Source organism: Maniola jurtina, chromosome 26 (assembly GCF_905333055.1).
Source record: "Maniola jurtina chromosome 26, ilManJurt1.1, whole genome shotgun sequence".
NCBI classification, from domain to species: Eukaryota; Metazoa; Arthropoda; class Insecta; order Lepidoptera; family Nymphalidae; genus Maniola; species Maniola jurtina.
The window spans coordinates 4,352,680-4,377,122 of record NC_060054.1 but is presented as its reverse complement, the minus strand read 5'-3'; the positions used below and the strand labels follow the sequence as shown (position 1 = coordinate 4,377,122).

The 24,443-nt window shown below is 39.5% G+C and overlaps 2 protein-coding genes across 2 annotated transcripts in view; both read left to right on the top strand.

Annotated features, from left to right (window-relative positions):
• Window positions 1–2,397, top strand: part of LOC123878864 — a 36,531-nt gene extending 34,134 nt beyond the window's left edge. The window contains exon 18 of the mRNA XM_045926224.1: window positions 2,386–2,397. The gene's annotated coding sequence lies outside the window, so the exon portion shown is untranslated. The remainder of the gene's footprint in view (window positions 1–2,385) is intronic.
• Window positions 2,398–3,523: 1,126 nt separating this feature from the next.
• Window positions 3,524–24,390, top strand: LOC123878863 (transferrin-like). Its single transcript, XM_045926222.1, has 15 exons — window positions 3,524–3,723; window positions 5,757–5,844; window positions 6,370–6,509; window positions 7,070–7,218; window positions 7,768–7,912; window positions 13,794–13,987; window positions 14,402–14,544; window positions 15,440–15,609; window positions 16,168–16,408; window positions 17,315–17,481; window positions 18,038–18,180; window positions 18,658–18,724; window positions 19,791–19,907; window positions 21,385–21,526; window positions 22,540–24,390. The coding sequence occupies exons 1-15, from the start codon at window positions 3,663–3,665 to the stop codon at window positions 22,871–22,873; spliced, it is 2,301 nt and encodes a 766-aa protein (XP_045782178.1). The 5' UTR covers window positions 3,524–3,662; the 3' UTR covers window positions 22,874–24,390.
• The last annotated feature ends 53 nt before the right edge of the window (window positions 24,391–24,443 follow it).

Genomic DNA, 24,443 nt, shown 5'->3' with positions numbered 1-24,443 from the left:
ATAGCAAAAAAATATTTGTATAATATATAAATACAAACCTACATACATAGACTGGTAAAATCATAACCCCCATAAATTGCGTTTGCCGTAATCGGGTAAAAAAATCTGTTCAGCATCAATTTACTGACTACTTTGAGACAATTTACTGAGTTTGTAACTAACACAAGTGTTACCGTAATTTACTTTTCGGCAATGTAAAGAGATGTGAATAAAGATTTTTCCATGTTCAATATTATACTATACTAGCTGTTGCTCGCGACTTGGTCTGCGTAGAATTGCCGATTTCCCGTGAGATTGAGGTTTCCCGTGCGGCCAATGCCCTGCTTCAGAAAGTAAGCTACAGGCAAATGTCAAATTCCCTTAAGATCAGTTCATTAGTTTACACGTTAGATAGCCACAAACAGACAGTGTGCCTAGTGGGAGATTTTTAACCTATTCGATCGCGTAAAAGTTAACTGCGTTTTGTATGGAATTGAAACAGCGCCATCTAGTGACAAGAAGATGGCGCTGTTTCAATTCCATACAAAACGCAGTTAACTGTTACGCGATCGAATAGGTTAAAAATCTCCCACTAGGCACACAGAAATACACTTCGTACAATAGTTTTGAGATCTTGTGTTTAATCAGTAAGTAAGTACGTCAGTCAGTGAAAAAAATTGGTTGTCTGTAAAGTCGGTTTACTGACGATAGTTGAACATGACAACAAAGGCCGATTGTGCTTCTTTGTCGCTCGTTCCGCGCTCTCGCTTGCACTTCAAGCCTTACATGGAACGCCTCAGAGCGAGGTAACGCCGCATGAGTCATGTTTTTTCGTGCGTGCAGCCGGCTCTATCGAATTATAAGACGTTGTCACGTCAAAAAGCACGGCTAGTGACCTTGTACATTAGGCCAGGGTGAATGCACTATGCAGGACCTAGCTGCTCTAGTTATAATTATGACAACTCTCTAGTACAAACTGCGGCCAATATTATATGTATCATACATGTTGTTATCTTTATATTACTTGTTTTTTATAGCTAAAGTTATAAAGAAAGAAAATATTCAGATACTGGTAGTCCTTGGAAATTATTTTTCACCTTTTCAGGGTTCCGTACCTCGAAAGGAAAAACGGAACCCTTATAGGATCACTTTGTTGTCTGTCTGTCTGTCCGTCCGTCCGTCCGTCGTGTCTGTCAAGAAAACCTGGGTACTTCCCGTTGACCTAGAATCATGAAATTTGGCAGGTAGGTAGGTCTTAAATAGCACAAGTAAAGGAATAAATCCAAAAAACCGTGAATTTGTGGTTACACTATTAAAAAAAAATTAAAATGTGTTTCAATTTTCAAAGTAAGATAACTATACCAAGTAGGGTATCATATGAAAGGGCTTTACTTGTATATATACTAAAACAGATTTACATTAATTTTTATGCATAACAGTTTTTGATTTATCCTGCAAAATTTCGGAAAAATTACCGGAGTACGGAACCCTCGGGTAATTTTGACACTTGGTAAATTAACACTTAGCCGGTTTTTTTAGGGTTTTAAATCAAGGGACCATTATAGTTTCGTTCAGCCAGTCAGTCAGTATTTGTGCCTCCGCCCCTCCCCCCTACTAGGTCAATAGATGTCTGCTTCAAATGAGTCGTACGAAGCCGCTGGATTCAGGCGGCGCTAGACCGTGGCGCGTGGAAGTCCCTACAAGAGACAGTATGTCCAGCCGTGGACGTCTATTGGTTGATAATGATGATGGTTGGATACCTAGCTCTATGAGACCAGATATACATCTAGTGGGAGGCTTTGGCTGTGGCTAGTTACCACCCTACTGGTTAATTTCACTCTGTTATGAGCAAAGTCCTACAGGGGACTTCGTCTGTGTTGGTGTTAGCTGGCGGGCGTGCTCTGCCTTTTTGGAGTGTTTTTTTGTTAAAACTGACTGGAAAGCGCTCTAAGGGGGTGCCGTGCGTGTGTCGGCGAGCGCCGGCACAGACGGGGTCCATACTTGTATAGTTCAACTAACTTGTTACAAATAACTACAAACTTGACATTGGCTAATCTTTGTAAAGCTAGACGAGAGAGAAAAAAAAAAGTCCTACAGCTATTGGTTGATCATTATGACGATGACTAAGTATGAGGCAAACCAATCCACCCGCGCCCTGGCAGACATATTATTATTACTTACAAGCTGATGCCCGCGACTTCATTCGCGTGGATGTAGTTTTTAAAAATCCCATGGGAACTCTTTGATTATCCGGGATAAAAAGTAGCCTATATGCTAATCCAGAGTATAATCTATCTCCATTCTGAATTTCAGCCCAATCCATCCAGTAGTTTTTGCGTGAAGGAGTAACAAACATACACACACACACACATACAAACTTTCGCCTTTATAATATTAGTGTGATAGTTTTTAATTTATCCTGCAAAATCTCGGAAAAATTATCCGAGTACGGGACTCTCGGTGTGCGAGTCTGACTCGCACTTGGCCGGTTTTTTAGGGTTTTAAATCAAGGGACCATTATAGTTTCGTTCAGCCAGCCAGTCAGTCAGTGTGCCCCCCACCCCCCCACTAGGTCAACAGACGTCATCAAACGAGTCGCAGGGAGCCGCTGGATTCAGGTGGAAGTAGTACAAGAGTTCTATGTCCAGCCGTGGACGTTTATTGGTTGACTAACTGATACCCGCGACTTCGTTCGCGTGGATGTAGGTTTTTTAAAATTCCCGTGGGAACTATTTGATTTTCCGGGATAAAAAGTAGCCTATGTGCTAATCCAGGGTATAATCTATCTCCATTCTAAATTTCAGCCCTGGATCCGTCTTTCTCCTTTATAATATTAGTGTGATCATTATGACGATGACTAAGTATGAGGCAAAGCAATCCACCCGCGCCCTGGCAGACACATATTATTGCCTATACGTACGAGTACGAAATAATCAGCTCTTATCAGATTATCAATATGTACTTTATTATCGCACACCTTTACACTGAATTTTGAAACTGTTGATAAGATTCCACGGCTTATATGCCGTTTTAGGGATGTGGTAAATCAATCGATTTTAATTTTAATCGATCACAAATTCAACTAGGTACCTACTATGGAAATAAAATAGATAGGATTTATTTTATTTATTTGTACCAGAAAGTTGTAACAATAAAGATAAAAAAAAGAAAAAGTGGACAGGGAAGCACTTATCTCTATAAGAGATCTCTACCAGTGACCCTTGGCAGTGCGAGAGGTTGTAAAGGGAGATGAATAGGTACAACAAAGATAGACAGTACTCATGAAAAAAGCTTAATAGATATTATGTTATATTGTATTTAAAAAATGTATTCTTCTCTTCAATAAAAGGAAGAATTGATTACTGATATGATTAGATTACAAAATTATTTTCTCTCTCGTAGACTAGCTACGACGTAGCGTGTCTACAAATGAAAGAAAACTGTATAAAATCGATATAGAGCATACTTACTAATCGATATATCGAAATTGTATAAAATCAACGATTATATCGGTCATAATCAAATCGATTTTTAACCTAAGTCGAATCCCTATCATTCAAATACAACATTTTTATAACGGACAGTGTATCGAACGCTTCTGACTACATCGTGGTCGGTTAAGGGTGTGGCCACGGGAATTGAGTCCCGTTTTTAGTGTGATAAGTGTGTAAAATAGTGGCACTATGGGTTTTAAAGGACTTTTAGTTGCTGTTTTGCTGATTGTGTGCTGCAACGCCCAGGACAGTAAGTTTGGTTATGTAATAATTTTATCAGTTCTTTAAACGACTGTTCTAGTGTGCAATCTTTGAATTAAACAAAAATTACAGATCTAAATGTGCTCCTATTCTCTTCTTATGAAGAGGATAGGAGTATTATTGAAGCATTATTGCAGTACTAGAGGATACCCGCGACTTCGTCCGCGTGGATTTAGGTTTTTAAAGATCCCATGGGAACTGTTTGATTTTCCGGGATATAAAGTTGTCTATGTCAATGACTGGGACGCAAGCTACCTCGGTACCAAACATACAAATCGGTTAAGTGGATGGGTCTTTAGGAATTCCGCGGGTACTCTTTGATTTTCCGGGATAAAAAGTAGCCTATATGTCCGTCCCCGGGATATAAGCTAACCCTGTACCAAACGTCAGAATCGGTTACACTATTGGGCCGTGTAAAGGTAGCAGACAGACAGACAGACAGACTTTCGCATTTATAATATTAAGATATAGATTAACCTTATGGTTGCTTGTATCCCAATAAAAAATCATCATTATGTAATAAATGGGTAGAAGTCAGGAACGAGGATACGACTCTAGATTTGCTGAAATCAGCGACATGGCTGACACCATTTCTATTTATTTATTTGGAATTCTGTGGTCGGTAGGTGAATCAAGCTCGTTTCACCACGATTCTCGGAATGCTATCACGGTTTATCGCTGTTCGATCTATACTAATATTATAAATGCGAAAGTGTGTCTGTCTGTCTGTTTGCAATGTTTTCACGGCCCAACTGCTGAACCGATTTTAATGAAAGTTGGTACAAACTTGGGATACATCCCGGGGAAGGACATAGGCTACTTTTTATCCCGGAAAATCAAAGAGTTCCTATGGGATTCAAATAACCGAAATCCACGCGGGCGAAGCCGCGGGCATCCTCTAGTAGTAAATATTTATATCACAACCGGCGCAACCTTGAATTATAAAAGTGAATCCTCCCTGTGCTGGGGACAATACGCTAGGAGAGAAACTTTCAGCATTTATAAAAAGGCAAACGAAGGTCTGGCATTCGCGGGCTCTTAGTCCATTATTGTAGCATGCAGCCCTGCTGCATGCGGGCTATATTGCTCAGGCGTACAACAGCCTTAATTTTTTTTTTTTTATTATTTTCGCTTTATTGACCGCTCCCAGCATGAACGCCATTTATATTTATTTAGTATTTAACACTAGGGGATGCCCGCGATTTAGTCCGCATGGATTTAGGCTTTCAAAGATCCCGTGGGAACTGTTAGATATTCCGGGATAAGTACTTGCCTTTATCAGTAAATATGGACGCAAGCTACCTACATTAAGGTCAAGCTCATGGGATTTTCCGGGATAAAAAGTATATACGGGATATAAGTTAACTTTGTACCTTTCGTTTGAATTGGATATACCGTTGGGCCGTGAAAAGGTAGCAGACAGACAGACAGAGACACTTTCACAATTATAATATTAGTATGGATATAATACTATATTTATCGTTAATCCTAACCGTCATATGACCAAACGGTATGGCCAAATGGTATCAGTTGTTTTGTCTCTGATAAGCATTCCCGATTTAGGGCGGGCCATATGAATCATGCAATAGCTCCTACATACAAACACGTAATATCCTACTAATTTATAAACGCGAAAGTTTGTATGTATGGATGGATGTATGAATGGATGTCTGTATGTTTGTTACTCTTTCACCTGCATAATACCTGCAGCTTTTTCTGAGTGATCCTTGTAATTATAATGATGATTCAATTGATCATGAATTCATTTAAAACCAGGTTTTTCAGACACAAGTTAGCCCTTGACTGCAATCTCACCTGGTGGTAAGTGATGATGCAGTCTAAGATGGAAGCGAGCTAACCTGGTATGGCAGTTTTCATTAAACCCATACTCTTTTTGGTTTCTACACGGTATCGTAGTAAAACGCTAAATCGCTTGGCCGGTAGTAACTATTGGTAACTAGCCACGGCCGAAGCCTCCCACCAGAGAAAAAATGTTTTATAATTAAAATTAAACGTTTTCAGTCGGAGTATGTATCCCGTCTGATCCCGACCTGTGTCAAAATATCGAACGAGATGGAAGCCCAGCCGTGTGCAGATCGGCCAACACCAGGTTAGTGACAATAAGGGATGGTTTACACTACCACAACCACAACCACACCACAACCACACCACAACCACAACCACACCACAACCACACCACAACCACAACCACACCACAACCACACCACAACCACAACCACACCACAACCACACCACAACCACAACCACACCACAACCACACCACAACCACAACCACACCACAACCACACCACAACCATAACCACACCACAACCACACCACAACCCATACATGTGGGCGAGCACTAATTTGTATTACAAGTGTAAATTGAAAAAAAAGGTGAAGGTTAAAGTAACTAGAAAAGAGCTGATAACTTTCAAACGGTTGAACCGATTTTCTCGGATTATAGCTAAGAACACTCTCGATCAAGCCACCTTTCAAACAAAAAAAAAAACTAAATTAAAATCGGTTCATTAGTTTAGGAGCTACGATGCCACAGACAGATACACACGTCAAACTTATAACACCCCACTTTTTGGGTCGGGGGTTAAAAAAAGCTAACTTAACTTTTTTCTAGGATCGACTGCGCTTTGACTATGGGCCGAGGACAAGCAGATGTTGCCGTTTTCTCTGAGGAAGAAATGGTCCTTCTCTCCCACCAGCAGCCAAACGACCATCGTGTGGTAGCTTCTATCCGAGACGTGTCTAGGACTGCAGGTGAGAGGATAAGTATTTACATGGTCCACTTCTTCTTGGATGGTCCACCTCTTCCTGGATGGACCACTTCTGCTTGAGTGATCCAACTTCTCCTGGACGGTCCACTTCTTGGGTGACGAGCATCGTGATACAGCTGTCTCTTTTTTACTTCAATAAGTCAAAGAGTGACAGCAGTCCGAAATCTTGTTTTTTTTTAAAATATTTTTTTTCTTACCGGGATGGAAGTTGAAACAACTACCAAATAACATGAAAGAGAAGCTATACAAGGAACCAAAAGCTTAATTTGCTATAATTCATCAAACCAAACAAATCTGTATGCAACATGCGGCATGCGACATGCATGCATGCTTGGTGGCTGGCTTTTCCTGCATATTTATCAGTGGGTGGGCGGTGCATGTCGCATGCTACATGCACCATACAGACTTGTTTGGTTAGGCAGATTATAGCAAATTAAGCTTTTGGTTCCTCGTATATCATGGACTTCCGCAAAATAACGCCTGCTTCTATACAACATGCGAAAGAGAAGCTTACAGAAATCTAAAAGCATTGGAACATTCCAGAGCCGTTCGCCTTCGAAGCCGTGGCAGTGGTACCGGCGAGCCACACTGGGGGTCTGGACGGTCTGCGAGGAGGAAGATACTGTCATCCTGGCTTAGACCAGACCGAGCTGCGCTGGTCTCCACGCGTTCTAAAGACCTTGGAGCGAGCTGTAAGTCTTCTACTTCTTATTTCTCAAATAAGCCCTTAAAAATAATAGAATTAAAAAAAACGGGAAGTACCCTTTAGGTTTTCTTGACAGACACGACGGACGGACGGACGTACAGACAGACAGACAACAAAGTGATCCTTTAAGGGTTCCGTTCTTCCTTTTGAAGTACGGAACCCTAAAAAAGTGAATTGGTATCCAGGAAGTCTGAATGGCTTGTGCGGCGTAAGATACTACTAGGTATCCTGGCTTAGACCAGACCGAACTGCTGGTCTCCACGCGTTTTGAAGATTTTAGAGCGAGTTTTAAGTCTGTTTATTCTTCTAAAGTGGACTCAGAAACCAAACAAGAAGTCTGGATGGCTTGCGCTGCCTAAGATATTGCTATAATGGCTTAGACAGACCGAACTGCTGGTCCCCACGCGTATTAAAGACCTTGACCTCGCATGTGACCGATTTTTTATTCAATTTTTGATTTTACGTCTTGTTTTTGAATTTTGGATGGAACTGCATTCCTTGTACTTTAGTGATATTTTTCCTTGGCTTGGTCTAGGCTGCTCGCACAGACCGCTGCCCAGGAGCGACCACCGCTGGCAGAACTGCCGAGGAGTTGGAAGTGGAAACCCTGTCCCAGTTCTTCGGTAGTGCCTGCCGCCCTGGACCCTGGAGCGCTAACGTCACTGTTGATGCAGATCTTAGTAAGTTCATCAAAAAATATGAAGCTCGCATCGAGGTTTTCATATTTGGCTCTTTAAATCCTCTTGGCACGTTCGGCGCTGGTGGCCGCTGCACCCACCACTGAGAAGATGGTCTAAATGAGGGATACAGCTAAAGTGTCTGCACACGTTGCATCCCAAACAAGCGACCTGCCCGTCTTCCAAAGAACGAGAGTCATACCATCAGACCTCTTGCCATCGCTACGCGCCAAGCCAATAGGTTCTAGTGCAGCTGGCACATGGGCATTGGCAAGGTATCTCCGGATGATGTCGTTAAGGGTACTATGGTGAGAGAAGCGACCAGTGCGAACAAGAAAGCCCCTGGTAACCGAAGGCGTCAACGCAGTCACTGCAGTGGCATCAGTAAAGCTGGTTTACTGTGGCGCCAAGCCTAAGATAACTTAAATATCAAAAATTATTGTTAAATTAGATATCAAAAATTCCAAATCTCTCGTATCGTATGGTATCATTGTAGTACGGTATATTATATACAGGATCTAGGTAATGTTTGCACGATATAATAACAGGTACACACAATTCAAAGCGATAAGTATGTACAGGTGTTTTACGTACAGATATTTGATGTATATATATTTAATGTACGACTGATGTTGCTGGATATATAGTAGCGCCGTGTTCTCTACCAGGGTAGTAATAAAAACAAAAGAAATGAACACTAAAAAATATATATATTATAATTCACAATTTTAAGTTACAATTTGTAAACGTCAACATGATACAACGGGCTAGATGCAACTAACCAATTTCGCTACGCCGTCGCACGCGTAGCCTCTAAAATGCCTATTTACTAGTGCCTCTACATCACACCACCCCAAATTTTTATCTTAATAAAAATTAAACAAATACAAATTTCCGCAACCTTAATTTTATTTCACAATATTCGTTCTTTATTTTTCGACAACCCTAGCAATGTTTCGATCCGCTTACCCAACAAATCATAATTTAAACACGTCACCCAGTTAAAGTGTTCCTTTGATTCGATACATGGTACATCTCTTAACACATCATACTTGAGATGAGGTCACTACAACTTGAGCGGGTGGCGACGGGGTCGCTGTGGCAAGTCCACTTACAATTGTTGCTATTCCCACGCCATCCAGCCTTCGTTGCACTCAACGCTTCGAATGTTTGTTACATTACATTTTACATTTACACACTATCCAATAAACTATAACAATCGTCAACCACTCTAACACTCCCAATAATAAGGTTTAGTTATGTCTTCTAATGAAAAATAATATATGCGGATCGGGGCCATTTTACAATACTTATTTCGTAATACTTATTGCTTAATTGCTAGTTGATACTCAAATTATTCTACTGATACCTAACGGGCGTTTTGCTGACTCTCCCACTCCGAGTAGTACGGATTGTATGAGTCGGCAAAACATCATCGTCACTAAATCTACATTTTTTCTTACATGTCGTTTCATCCGGCGTCTGTCGTGGATTTTTGATATCCAGGACAAAAGCCGGTTTTAACCTGTCAATTGAAATAAGTGCTTGTCTATTGGGTAACTGTACTAAGTATGCTTTTTCCAACCGCTTTATGACGTCATAGGGACCGTCATACGGTGGTTGTAGACACTTACGCATTAAATCGTTTCTAACAAAAACTTTTTTACAGTCTTTTAAGGCAGGGTGCACAAAAATAGTTCGAGAGTCTCTCTGTGTCTCAGGTTTCGGTCTTAAATTACTAATTACCTGTTTCAACTGCTTTAGGTACTCTTCACCGTCCGTTATCTTACTATCCGATGGTTCGAAAAATTCTCCAGGGAGCCTCAGAGTTCGCCCAAAGGTTAATTCCGCGGCACTTACCCCTGTGTCACTGCGTGGTGCTGCACGTAGTCCCATCATAATGGTGTGCATTTCTTCAACCCACGACCTATTGTCCTTTAATCTCGCCATTAAGGCGGCCTTAAAACTACGATGCCATCGTTCGATCATGCCATTACTTTGTGGATGGTACGGTGTCGTCCTAAACTTATGAACCCCTAAATATTTCATTAACTGTCTAAAGAGACTGCTTTCAAATTGCTTTCCTTGATCTGAGCTCAAATTAATAAAACACCCATGTCTAGTAATCCATCCTTCATACACGAGTTTGGCTACTGTCTTCGCACAAATATCTTTAATTGGAAATGCTTCCGGCCAACCTGTTTCCCTATCGATCATTGTAAGACAATACCTGTAGCCTTCTTCTGAAATAGTGAATGGGCCTGTAATGTCAATGTGTAAATGACACATTCTATCTACTTTTGCAAATTGCCCTAAAGGTGACATAGTGTGTCTGTGAACCTTTGCTTTTTGACACTCTATGCACGACCTAGCCCAAATACCTATATCTTTATTCATCCCAGGCCAAAAATAATTATTAGTTACCATTTTCCTTGTTGTTCTAATGCCAGGATGGCTGATGTTATGTATTGCTTCGTATGCGATACGCCTAAACTGTTTTGGTAAGTAAGGTCTAGCCTTATCGCCTCGCAAGTTACAAACAATCGGCTTATTTACACTCGGCAAGTTAATTTTTATTAGTCTCGTGTTACCGTTTTTTGTTCCTAGCAATTCTGTGAGCTCTGTGTCGTTCGCTTGCGCAATAGCCACTTCTGTGAAGTCAAGTACCGACGGGCACGAAATTGTTTCAACGCGCGATAACGCGTCCGCGGGCGCGTTCTCTTCGCCTTTTGTATAGCGTATATCCGTCGTGAACTCACTAATAAATAATAACTGACGGGTCCTTCGCGGCGTTTCTTTACTACTACTTAGCTTTTTAAACGCAAACGTTAACGGCTTATGATCTGTATACAAAACGAGATCTCTACCTTCGAACATGTTCCTAAAATATTGCACTGACAAATAAAGCGAAAGTAACTCCCTGTCGTAGGTACTGTACTTTTGTTGCGTGTCAGTCAATTTTTTCGAAAAATAACCTAACGGAACCCATTCGTTATTTACTCTTTGTTGCAATGTGCCTCCAACACAACTATTTGACGCGTCTGCCATTATAGCAAGCACTTGACCTGTTATCGGATACGCTAACAAAGCAGCGTTCTGTAAATTCAACTTGCATTGTTCGAAAGCTTGAATAGCACTTTCTGTCCACACTATACTACTTTTGTCACGTTTCTTTGCTCCGTGAAGATACTTATTTAATTCAGCTTGATATTCGGCTGCCTGACGCAAATGACTTCTATAGAAATTTACCATGCCTAGAAATCTACGAAGTTCCTCTACCGTTTTCGGTCTGGGAAAGTCTACAATAGCTTGGACCTTGCTTGGCAACGGTCTTAAGCCACTGGCTGAGACCTCATGACCCAGAAACTCAACTTTATCTTGTGAAAACGCACACTTTGCTAAATTAATAGTTAACCCAACTTGTTGTAGTCTTTCAAAAACGGCCTCTAAATGTTTTTCGTGGAGCGAACTATTTTCGCTAGCTATTATTAAATCATCTAAGTATGAAAAAACAAATTCAGTTTTATAATTCGCGCAATCCGGGTTATTTTGCTGAAAATTTGCCTCTAAATCCTGTAAAACATAATTATTCATGAAACGTTGAAACGTTTGTGCTGCGTTTCTTAAACCGAAAGACATACATGGCCATTCAAACAAACCAAAAGGTGTAATGATAGCTGTTTTCTCCACGTCATCCTCTGCTATCGGAATAAAATGATACGCTCGGTTAATATCAATCCTGCTAAATACTTTCTTGTCGGCTAAAATAAACGTAAAATCCTTTATGTGAGGAATTGGGTATCTATCAGGCTTCGTAATTGCATTCAGCGCTCTATAGTCTCCACACGGCCTTATATTACCATTTTTTTTAGGTACAACGTGTAGAGGACTCGCCCACGCACTCTTTGACGGGCGGCAAATACCCATTTCCTGCATAAGGCGAAATTCTTCTCTTACCTTTTTAAATCGGTCCGGCGGCAGCGGCCTTGGGCGCGCATGCACCGGAGGACCTGAAGTCTCGATGTGATGTCTTACGCTGTGACGTGGTGGTTCTTTGAACGTCGCTGGCATTGTCAATTCTGGGAACCTACTTAGGAGAGAATAACATGGATGCGACTCGGCTATAGTAAAAATAGATGAATACTCCGAGTTTACTATAGTGGAAATTACATACATGTTAGTCTCCTGATCTAACAATCGTCTGTTTCTTAAGTCTACTAACAAATTATACTTAGCTAAAAAATCCGCTCCTAAAATGGGTTGTTTAACGTCGGCTATTACAAAAGTCCACTTAAACGCACGACGCAATCTTAAATTTAACACTAGAGTCTTTGTTCCGAAAGTTTGTATTTCACTACCATTCGCGGCATAAAGTTTGTATTTATTATTCATTGCACTGTCACACACTGATTTATAACTTTTAGGCAACACTGAAATGTTCGCACCTGTGTCTATTAAATAACGTATGCCATTGTCCTTATCTGTAACACATAAACGGTGGTTCCCTAATTCGACGCAGGTACCCACCGGTTCTACCTGCATCTTCACTAGTTTTCCTGCTTCGTATTCCAGGTGCACGGCTGTTCGCAGCGATTAGCTCTCTGTCTGTATCTAAAATGATGCACGCAGAGCCAGTCCGGGCTATCCGGGGTACGTCTGGATCTGTTTTCCTCTCGTCCTCGGGAACGCGAACGACCACGGAACCTTCCGCGACCTCGCCTGCCTCGCCAACTGTCTCTGGACCTGTCCAGCTGGTCCAACCTCGCATGGATCCTGGCTATTTCAGCTGCCATCGACGAATTTCCGGGTACCGTCTCCTTTGCTGCCACTTCTGCTACTGGTTGGGACTTCATAGTTTCCATTACTTTGTCAGCAATCACGGCTAGTCTGTCTAGATCTTTAGCTTCTGTCGCAGCCAGAACGCCTCGTGCTGCTGCTGGTAGCAGATTCTGCCATAAAACGCTTAGGGTCTCGTTATTAATTTTACTTCTGGCCAGATCCTGCATCTTTCGGAGGAGGTGGCTGGGTTTCTGATCACTCAGTTCCATCTCCCCGATGAGCTTCTGTATTTGGCGGTTCTCCGACTCTTCATATATGTTCAGCAACCTTTCTTTAAGTACCTCGTACTTACGCTCCTCCGGAGGATTGATGAGGATGTCCGTCACCTGTTGAATGACATCCTTACCCAGCTTGGATACCACTATATTATACTTGGATGCGTCTCCTTGTTTTTGTGGTGCCAGTATTGCTTCCAGCTGGATAAACCAGACCCTAGGTTGGTCGGTCCAAAACTCCGGGATCTTCGACGTGATAGATATCGACGCTAGATGCGTGTCTTCATCCATCACTACTGTCGTAGGTTGCGCCATTTTTACAGTTTTTTAGTTTTTCACTTCCTTACACGTGTTAACTTGAGTTGCCCTAGCTTACGTTACGTTACTATTTTAATAAAATTAACACGCGCTACCCTGGTAGTTCAAAGTCCGAGTCACCAATGTACAGGTATATTTGTACAGGTATTTTATGTATATATAGTGCCGTGTTCTCTACCAGGGTAGAAAGAAAAACAAAAGAAATGAACACTAAAAAATATATATATTATAATTCACAATTTTAAGTTACAATTTGTAAACGTCAACATGATACAACGGGCTAGATGCAACTAACCAATTTCGCTACGCCGTCGCACGCGTAGCCTCTAAAATGCCTATTTACTAGTGCCTCTACAAGTATATCTGTATACCGATCCTTATCGTCGGTATACAGGTGATAAGAATCAGTAAAATACCGATATAAATTGTATTTTATATCGGTATCGGTAAATCTTATTACCCTTAATATTTTTCATACCCACCCAGTTGAATAAAAAAAAAATTTTCAACAGAAAAACGTTTCCCATCACTGTGCTCCCTCTGTGGCGTGAATTCCTCGTGTTCACGATACACCATCGACATGGGCATCACTGTTGCTGGTATCAATAACAACAACAGACACATCCAAGCCCTGGAGTGTCTGCGCAGCAACAACAACGGTACTGTCGCGTACGTCGCTTGGCAGCACGTCCGGGAGTTCTTCAATGTGAGTTGTTTATTATACACCTATTGCTAAGATGGGCATCACTGGTGCTGGTGTCAACAACAACAACAGACACATCCAAGCCTGGACTGTAATAACAACGGAAATGTCGCGTTCGTCGCTTAGCAGCACGTCCGGGAGTGTATCAATGTGAGTTTATCGGTACAGTGACGATAATTTTCATTTCGATAAATCGGTATCGGCACTGATACATATTTGTGATACGATTTGTTTCTCTTAATCGAGACGTACTTGGGAACTCAAGAATCTGAGAACCTATAAAACAATCAATCGTTTTATTTATAAACTTCTAACCAATATAAGAATAAGTAAGTAAGGGTCATGCGGCATGCCTCTCATGAGGAATACAATGCTCAGAGAGAGATTAAGTGCCAATATTTGTTAAATTTTCCATAGATTCGCAATCCTGCGCTGGCAACATCATTCGCGCTGCTATGTGAAGACAACTCTTTAAGGGTTCTCACGTCGGAGTTGTTGGCATCAACAACTGCACCTTGTTCCTTCGTCAAACAACCCTGGAGAGCGATAGTAGCATCTGCGTGAGTATTTATACGGGCTATTTTGGCAGCGATCAATGTAACAACTTTAAACTTTTTTTAAAAAGAAAATGTTATAATAAAATTTAAACTAACTAGTAAATTAGATAACTTATTACTGTACTAATTATGCCCGTGTGGAATGTTGTCAAAAATACTGGCTGGACAGTCAGGCTGACCGATGTGCAAGAAATCCAGCTCTTCTGTCACTTTTTTCTTCGTCACCTATGATGTAACGTCGGCTTTGTCTTAACATTGTCTTAGCCTTTAGCATTTTGCCACGTGACAAGTCCAGTAATGGAAATACGACTGTTAAAAATAATAATAGCTAGTCAATGGCCCTAAAATACACTTGTATATTAATTTACACAAGAAAAAAATAACAATCAAAACTGAGACAACTTAAAATGATCTTACCCTTATCATTAAAAAAACCAGTCAAGTGCGAGTTGGACTCGCACACGAACACACATCTTACCTACAAGGAATAACACTTTTGAATTTTCATGAGGGCCATTCTGAAATTTTTATTATTTGTTGTTATAGCGCCAATAGAAATACACATCACACTAATATTATAAAGGAGAAAGTTTGTATGTGTGTGTGTGTGTGTGTGTGTGTGTGTGTATGTTTGTTACTCCTTCACGCAAAAACTACTGGACGGATTGGGCTGAAATTTAGAATGGAGATAGATTATACCCTAGATTAGCACATAGGCTACTTTTTATCCCGGAAAATCAAAGAGTTCCCACGGAAATTTTAAAAAACCTACATCCACACGAACGAAGTCGCGGGCATCAGCTAGTTCTGTATAAATGTCAACGTTGGTAGTAATAAGATTTCGTTGGCACCGTTCGAGAAAGGAACCCTGCAAATAACATAATAATTACTTTTACAGTTCAAGAGCCGCAGAAATCCAAGCCAACCTACAAGCTTGGTGGCCCAATGGCGTCGACCCTGGTGGCAACTCTTGGCAAACCAACCTGTATACCGCTTTGGTGGGGGGCAGTAACGCTCGCGTCACTTTTCAGGAAACTCTGCAAACACCACTAGAATACACACAAGGATGTAAGTTTCATTATCGGCATTGGTAACGTTATGGTATTGGTACTTGGTAGTATCGACATTGGAGTAAAGTATCTGCATCGGGATTGAAATCTGAAACATTTTTATAAAGGCTCTTGGCAATCGAACATGTTCACTGCACACAATGTTGTAGTTAATTTTATCGGTATCAATAAAGTTATACCGGTATGGTATACCGGTATCAGTAACATTACAGGTAATTGGTATCGGAACTTAAACCACAATCTGCAGCGGTATTTGTACAGGTATCGTTTCGTTTTGGGTATGTTTCGATGTTAATGTTTATTTATTTCTAAATCATTAAAACAAAGAACCTAAAACCAGAAACCTTAAAAAATATAATATAATACCTAACTAAAATAAATTATTAAAAGAAGGCCCTTTAGACAAGGTTCCGAAGATATTGGCAGCGTCAATGTATATTGAAAATATTTTTGCAAAGTTAATGAAATTAAAAAGCGAGATGTTACTATATATTGTAGAATTATTTAGACTTTTTTGTTTCTTTAAATGTCAAGATTATTTACTTTTTTATTCCAGTCCGTAATTTAACCACAATCGACGCTTCCTCATCATGTCTGCCTGTCCATCGTTGGTGCACCGTCAACTCTCAAGAGCATGCCAAGTGTATGTGGTTACGAAACGCAGCCTTCGTACTTGGCATCGAACCAGTGATCTCCTGCCAGATGAGAGCGACCGTCTTTGAATGCCTCGCAGATATAAGAAATAATGCCGCTGATTTTATAGCCACGAAAGCTAACTACGGATTTCTTGCAAGACAGTGAGCATTTTTTTCCTACAAATTATTCAGTTTTAGTAATGATAACGGTATCGTTATTGGTATAGATACCGGTAGCATTAATTTAGGCATAATGATATCATAAACAAAAACAGTGTTATTAATTACTAGCTGACGCCCGCGACTTCGTCCGCGAGGATTTAGGTTTTTTGAAATCCCGTGGGAACTCTTTGGTTTTCCGGGATAAAAAGTAGCCTATGTGCTAATCCAGGATATTATCTATCTCCATTCCGAATTTCAGCCAAATCCGTCCAGTAGTTTTTGCGTGAAGGAGTAACAAACATACACACACACACACACACACACACACATACAAACTTTCGCCTTTATAATATTAGTGTGATAAAAATACCGTAGTTGTTTATGATATCCTATTGATCGAGATGATTCTTCAGACCTTCATGGCGGCTAAATAATATTGAACAGAATTATTTATTGTTTACTTATTTGCAGCCTGCTGTGTCCCAATATTGGGCAAAGGCTTTCATTTCTTCTTTCTATTTATTTCGATCTCTCTTTAATGAGTTGCAAAACTAAAGTAACAATAATTCCGAAGCCGTAAAACGAAATTCAGAAGTAATGTACAACCCCTCATACAAATAGTACTACAGCTACCTACTTTGGGTTGAGAGTTCTGGGATTTTGGAACCTCACAGTTGTAGACGTACGTACATTCCCGAAGGAGTGATCCATTACTGACTATAATAAAATAAAATTTGCTTTGACGACATCTGTCAGTCGTTTTAATCCATCTCGCCTGTGACACCGCAAAATTGCTCTATCTAGAAGTTGACTTCTAGATAGAGCAATTTTGCAGCCCAGAGAGATACTTCATACATCCAGTTGACTTGACCTGAGTACCTTACAGGAAGATAATACTCGTTACAGACACTACAAACTATCGGCAGTGAAGCTGGTACAGAACTCACGCAGCAACCCCGCGTCGTTCTCGCGCGTGGTAGCGCTGGTCAAAGCCAGCTCCGCTGAGAGTGACATCACTCGCTTCGAGAACCTTCGCGGCAAGAGGGCTTGCTTCCCGGAGTTTGGCGGCATCTGTGAGTTGTTCTTTATCTTGACTCTATTAAATAGGCCTTTAGATAACCAGCCGAACATAACAACCCTGATGGCAAAACAAGAATATCGGGCTTTGATTTTTATGGTAGGTTATTTTCTTTTTTTTAAATAGTTTTTGTTTTGTGTGAACATAATTTGTTGCAGGGCGGTAACCATGACCATTTTTGACGTTAAAACTAAAAAAACATTTCGTTATGTTCTTTGAAAAGGTTATATTATAGTAGCAGTATACCAATATGATTTAACGTTTTTCATATTTATTTATTCATTTGCGCTCATGTACTTGTGATGGATGAAGCTAACATCTACATTCTACATCATTGTTGGCATCATTAGACATAGATAGGTGTTACCGGCATGAATTATGTACCTAGTTACTTTTACCGATATTAATAATTATAGTATCGAGAAACGTTAATGTTAGTATGTATCGGTATCGATACTTTATAGGTGCTTTGGTACGTTACGAAATCAATACCGATAATTTTGTCGTAAATTATTTCTTTACCTATTAGTGAAAATTGTGATTTTGTCCAGCATACATGGCTTTCGTGCGCACGGCCCAAGAGCGCAGCGTGATCAGCCGCTCGGAGTGTGACTACGCCCGAGCCGTAGGCGAGTTCTTTGATAGTGCATGCGCGCCCGGTGCTATGGCCAATTCACATGCACTTGGTGAAAGCGTGAGTATAAAACCATTATCATTATCACAATCACACTTATTGACACAGTAATATATTGTATAAACCGTGTTTGATAAATCATATTATAACATGACAAACTTCACAAAAAATAATTAAAATTGTTGTGGTGTCTTCTCGACAAACTAAAGTCGAACGGGCCTCGAGGCCGAGCCTCCTTGCCCGGGCGTGTCCTCACAGGTTCTTGCTGCCTGGATTATTAATAATTAAAATAGGTATATTCACGAAAAATTAATTTACTAAATCACATTTAGATGGCGCTGTTGTCATTAACTTGCTGTGTTGCACATAAAAATGTTAAAATATCTTGTACGATGGTACGGAACCCCTTCGTATGCGAGTCCGACTCGCACTTGTCGTAGCGTAGCGTTAACTCTATTATGCCATGTCTCTACTTACATTTATTAATGGTCCCAACGCAAATGCGTTTGGGTCTTAAACATAATGTGTGTTTTTCAGAGTTTCAACGCAACAAACTTGTGCACAGCATGCCGATCCTCCGTAACGGTTGTGGGGGGTGACAATTGTAAGTAAAATAATATTGTTCCTTGTTGAGTTAGATTATTTTAATTTGTCAAGTATAGTGGCATAATAGTAGGTAATACATCAAGCAAATAGTTTAGGTTATATTGAGTTAGTTTTACATTGTAGATGGCGCTGTCTAAAATTAGATCGCGATATTGAGGTGCGCTTTATGAATCACAGCGCGCACAGTGTGGCAGTTATAATATTATACGTTTAGTTTACGAGGTAGCTATAGTTACGACTTACGTGGTTTAGGACTTTAGGTACCTTGGGGTAAACTGCGAAATATAACATCTAGAATTATAGTAGGTAAGTACTTAGAACATTACTAACTAAATAGCCTCGATAGCTCAACGGTCAAAGGAGCGGACTGAAAACCGAAAGGTCGGCGGTTCAAACCCCACCCGTTGCACTATTGTCGTACCCACTTCTGGCACAAGCTTTACGCTTAGTTGGAGGGGAAAGGGGAATATTAGTCAGCATAATAAACTTGGCTAATATTCTTTAAAAAAAAAAAACTACACTTACGTACGTACTTAAACGAAAAAGGAAACGTCGAACTTCATCCCTAAGTTATTATAGTAAACCTTCTCTTACTACCCTACCTTTAGGACGCGATAACACCTGTAAGTTTTACTTACGTTAGTAGCCTACGTAGTTAATTGACAGTTTACTGAGGTAAATGTACTTACAAGAGTGTTTACATTAGTAAATAGAAAGAAAGAAAGAAGAAAGAAAGAAAATGCATTTGTTTGTTGATGGTGTCACAGATAAAAACAAAGCATACAAATGTACATTTTCATTAAATGTGTCGTAAGTTGTAATGTAAGCTACTAACGTGAGTAAAACTTGAAGGTGTATCCGCGGCCTTATGCCTTACTACTTATTTAGGTAGTTATATTAATCACTTTAATTTAATATTTCAATTATTCTTCAAATGTACAAAAGGAACTTATAAGCTAGGAAAACGAAGGGTCAACAGCTGTGTTCGTTAAAATCTGTGTTACATACAGCTATCAACGCCCATTTTTTAGATAAAACAGAAATATAGTATAGTATAATTCCAGTTACGTGCGCATACAACCACACAAACTTGTTCTACGGCAACAACGGCACGCTGTCCTGTCTGGCGCAGCCGGAAAACCACGTCGCTTTCCTAGAGCTGGAGAGTGATAAAATACAGGGTAAGTACGTTATACGTACACACACAAACACACACGCACACAACTTACACACACACACACACACACACACACGCCACTCCATTGAAAAGAGCAACCGCCGAGTTTCTTGCTGGTTCTTCTCGGTAGGAACGGCATTCCGAACCAGTGGTAAATTATTTGACGATTCAAAAACACTTGTAAAATTTTACTTGAATAAATATCTATTCTATTTTATTCTATTCTATTCTACTCACATCATACAAATACTCAAACTCAGACTTCATCGCGAGGATTTTGGTTATTAAAAATCCCATGGAGACTTTACTTTTTCCGGAATAAAACGTAGTCTATTCCATTTTCCAGATCTTTAACCGTGTTTCTCTTCTAAATCTCTATCAGTTGCAATGCAACAAAACAAAAAACCAAAAACTTGAGCATTTAAAATATTATGGATAATTTAGTTAGTGATTTTTTACGTATATTTGGTAGTTTTTGTACAGAAAAAGCTTGTATCTCGCAGATGGATATAGGCTAATTTTTATTTCGGATAATCAAAGAGTTCCCCCGGGGTTAAAGAAAACCAAAGCTTATTTTTTATTTTATTTTTAAACTAGCTGATACCCGCAGCTTCGCCCGCGTGGATTGGTCAGATCCCCTGCAGCGTCAGGATTGAGGAGTTGGACTCCAAATTTTTTATGAAACAATGTCGCAAAGTTCCTCTATCGATTAAAAAAGAAATGACGCAAATCGGTTCAGAAATCTCGGAGATTTTGGTGTACATAGGTAGAAAAACACAACTCCCTTTTTGAAAGTCGGTTAAAAAAGTAGCCTATGTTACGCCCTGGTCAATCCTCTACTTGCCTGTGAAAGTCCCGTCAAAATCGGTTCAGCCGTTCCAAAGATTAGCCTTTTCAAACAGACAGACAGGCAGACAGACAGACAGACAAAAATTTTAAAAACGTGTGATTCAGTTATGGTATCGTTCAAATAACCATATGAGCTTAATATGAGGTAGTTATTTCGAAATTACAGACAGACACTCCAATTTTATTTATTAGTATAGATAAAAATAGCGAGCAACGAACAGACGGGTCACCCGATGTTAAGTGATTACTGCCGTCTATGAACATTTGCAGCACCAGTGGAACCACCGATGCGTCGCTGGCCTTTCAGGAATTTGTTGTTCCGCCCCTTGAATAACGCCATGCTTATGCGCAGGCGTGGGCATCATCGAGTTAACGAATCATTTTTTAACCCCCGACCCAAAAAGATGGATGTTTGACGTGTGTATCCGTGTACCTGTTTGTGACATCGTAGCTCCTAAACGAATGAACCGATTTTAATTTAGTTTTTTTGTTTGAAAGGTGGCTTGATCGAGAGTGTTCTTAGCTATAATCCAAGAAAATCGGTTCAGCCGTTTGAAAGTTATCAGCTCTTTTCTAGTTACCTTTACTAGTCGGGGGTGTTATAAATTTTTAATTTACACTTGTCTTTATAGATCAACTCCTTGCATCGAATCTCCCAAACAACTCAGTCCGAGCACTCTGCAGAAACAATACTCTCGCACTCTCCACTGGTGTCGCAATCGACTCGAACTGTCTGCTGGCCTTTGTCGTGGACTCCGAGGTGCTTGCTCGAAGGTAAATTGTTTTTTTTTCTCTCTCGTCTGGCTTTACAAAGATTAGCCAATGTCAAGTTTGTAGTTATTTGTAACAAGTTAGGGAAACTATATAAGTATGGACTTCGTCTGTGCCGGCGGCGCTCGCTGAAACACGCGCGGCACCCCTTTAGAGCTCTTCCCAGTCAGTTTTACCAAAAAAAAAAACGCTCCAAAAAGGCAGAGCACGCGCGTCAGCCAACACCAACACAGACGAAGGCCACAGTCACTTGTTTTCAACTCAGGTAAATTACGTTACGTAGGTAAGCTATTACGTAAGCTACTTAGGAGTATGTGAGTAAAACTTATAGATGTAGTATCCATGGCCTAATACAAACTTAATCTTTCTAAATCTTCACGTATGTACACTATCTGCGTAAAAATTCCCAACAAATTAAATGTAAAAAATCAAACTACGAATACTTACCTAGCTTTCAAATAGCTTTAAAATAAAATTTTGCGACAAGTCGTTCTATTCAATTTCTGAATTCTTATATATTAGGTCGTATAAACAGATTTAAATGTATTGGGTATCTATTAGAACCCTTGCATCATCCCAAACGATACTGGCTATAATTTTTTTTTGGAAAAAAATCAAAATGGCGGTTTTATAACGCCAATTTCAAATGTAATTTTTTTCTTTTGGTTCGTATACCTGCGTTACGTAGTTTAGCAGGGCGGTCGTGTTTTTACCCCCGACCCAAAAAGAGGGGTGTTATAAGTTTGACGTGTGTATCTGTGTATCTGTCTGTGGCATCGTAGCGCCTAAACGAATGAACCGATTTAAATTTAGTTTTTTTTGTTTGAAAGGTGGCTTGATCGAGAGTGTTCTTAGCTATCATCCAAGAAAATCGGTTCAGCCGTTTGAAAGTTATCAGCTTTTTTCTAGTTACTGTAACCTTCACTTGTCGGGGGTGTTATAAATTTTTAATTACCTACACTTGTTATTTACGACGTGCTGTAACTAGGAAATTAAACCTAACTTTTATTTTACAGAAATGACATAACCAACAGCATCAATACTCTACTAGACACTTTAGACTTCTACTTCGGCTACAACATCGGTTCCAGTTCACAGTTAATCAACCTAAGGATGTATTCACCATTCGACGGTAGACGGGATTTGTTATTCCTGGACACCGCTCAAGGTCTATCAGAGCCATCCAGCGACGCGGACAACGAACAAGCGAGGAACTACAATGAGTTGTTCAGACATTTAGAAACTTGTACGGGTGCTGCGGCACCGGTGCCAGGGTTGGCACATCGTAACTTTTTCTCTATTCTGACTTTCGTGATGTCTGTGATCTTTACCCGCTACGTTATTTACTAAATCTATGTAATAAATCTACACAACCCCATTCACAAAACATTAATTTTTCTACTGCACTTTTTTACAGGATAAGTAGGTAATCTTATTGAATAAAAGTAGTGCATACATTGAGTATAGAAACAGTTCACACGGTTAAAACTGTGTACGTTTTCAAACAAACGTTTGTTTCTTTTTAAAACAAGAGTGAATAGGCACCTTCTAGGTAAACGCGTCCCATCTTAGACCACATCATCACTTTCCATCAGGTGTGATTGTGGTCAAGCGCTTGCCTATAGTGAATAAAAAAAAACCGACTTTTTTCAAAACAACGTGTGAATGGTTCTTAATTCAAAGTATGCGCTACTACCTAGTACTATAAGACATTCGGCAAAAAGTGTGGTGTTAATGCCGTGTGAATACTGTATTCTGGCGATATTCAAATTCAAAATATTTTTATTCAATTAGACTTTTATAAGTACTTTTGAATCGTCAAGAGCATCTACCACTGGTTCAGAATGCCTTTCCTACCGAGAAGAAGCAGCAAGAAACTCGGCGGTTGCTCTTTTCAAAGATTTGATATACAATATCGAATACAATATAAATCAAAGCGTGGTTCTTAAGCGTTAATAGATGGACTGATTTCCTACCTATTTTTAACGTGCATTTACGCGCTGCTTTCCTACAAAATCGATGCGTATAATGAAAAGGTAGCTTTAGTTTCAGGAGAAAAGGGTTATTAATCATGTCTAGCATGCATTGTTCATAAAATAAAAAAAAAACAAAAATAGGTTTACAAAATATATTTTTCTACATTTTTATTGCATTTACTTATATGACAATACATTTTTCGTACCAAATAAATACTTAAATGTCTGTTTTAACCATCGATGTATTTTAACAGTCTTGGTGCAGTACTTTTCTAGCTTTAATTTCTTCCAGAAAAAAATATTTTTCTAGAAAAGCTCTAGTTAATGTCATTAACTAATGAAACATTCAACTAACCAGTGAAACTATGTATGAGAGAACACAAATAACTTTTATATTTCATAAGTGTATTATTATGTTTGTATGTATGTTAAGGACAGTTTTTCAGTTATAATGCTTTGTAGAGTCACCAAATTTAATCCTCAGTAATATAAAATGTTTAAATTGTATACTTACAATAATTTCATTTACTTACTAATTATTACACACTAAGTAAAATTATTAATACACATTTTTACGTGCCAATTTTAAAGTGAAATATTTCTACATGACAACTAAATCTCTTTGTCATGTAAAAAAAGTTTCTGCAAATAAATAAATAATTAGGAATATTATTATATGAAATTAAATATACATATTAAAGTTAGGTACATTAAGAGAGGCAATAATCAAGGTCCGCAGTTATAAAATTTCCATATTAGTAAGATATTACATTAATAATTAATTTTACTGAACACTATATAAATATACCTTTATAATAAAACGTAAGGCTCGCGTTTATATGTATTTGTTGTGTGACGCATGTGTATGGTATAAATAAAATACTTTTTTAAGAACAATTGTTTTATTGCGTAATTAAAAAACCGGTCAAGTGCGAGTCGGACTT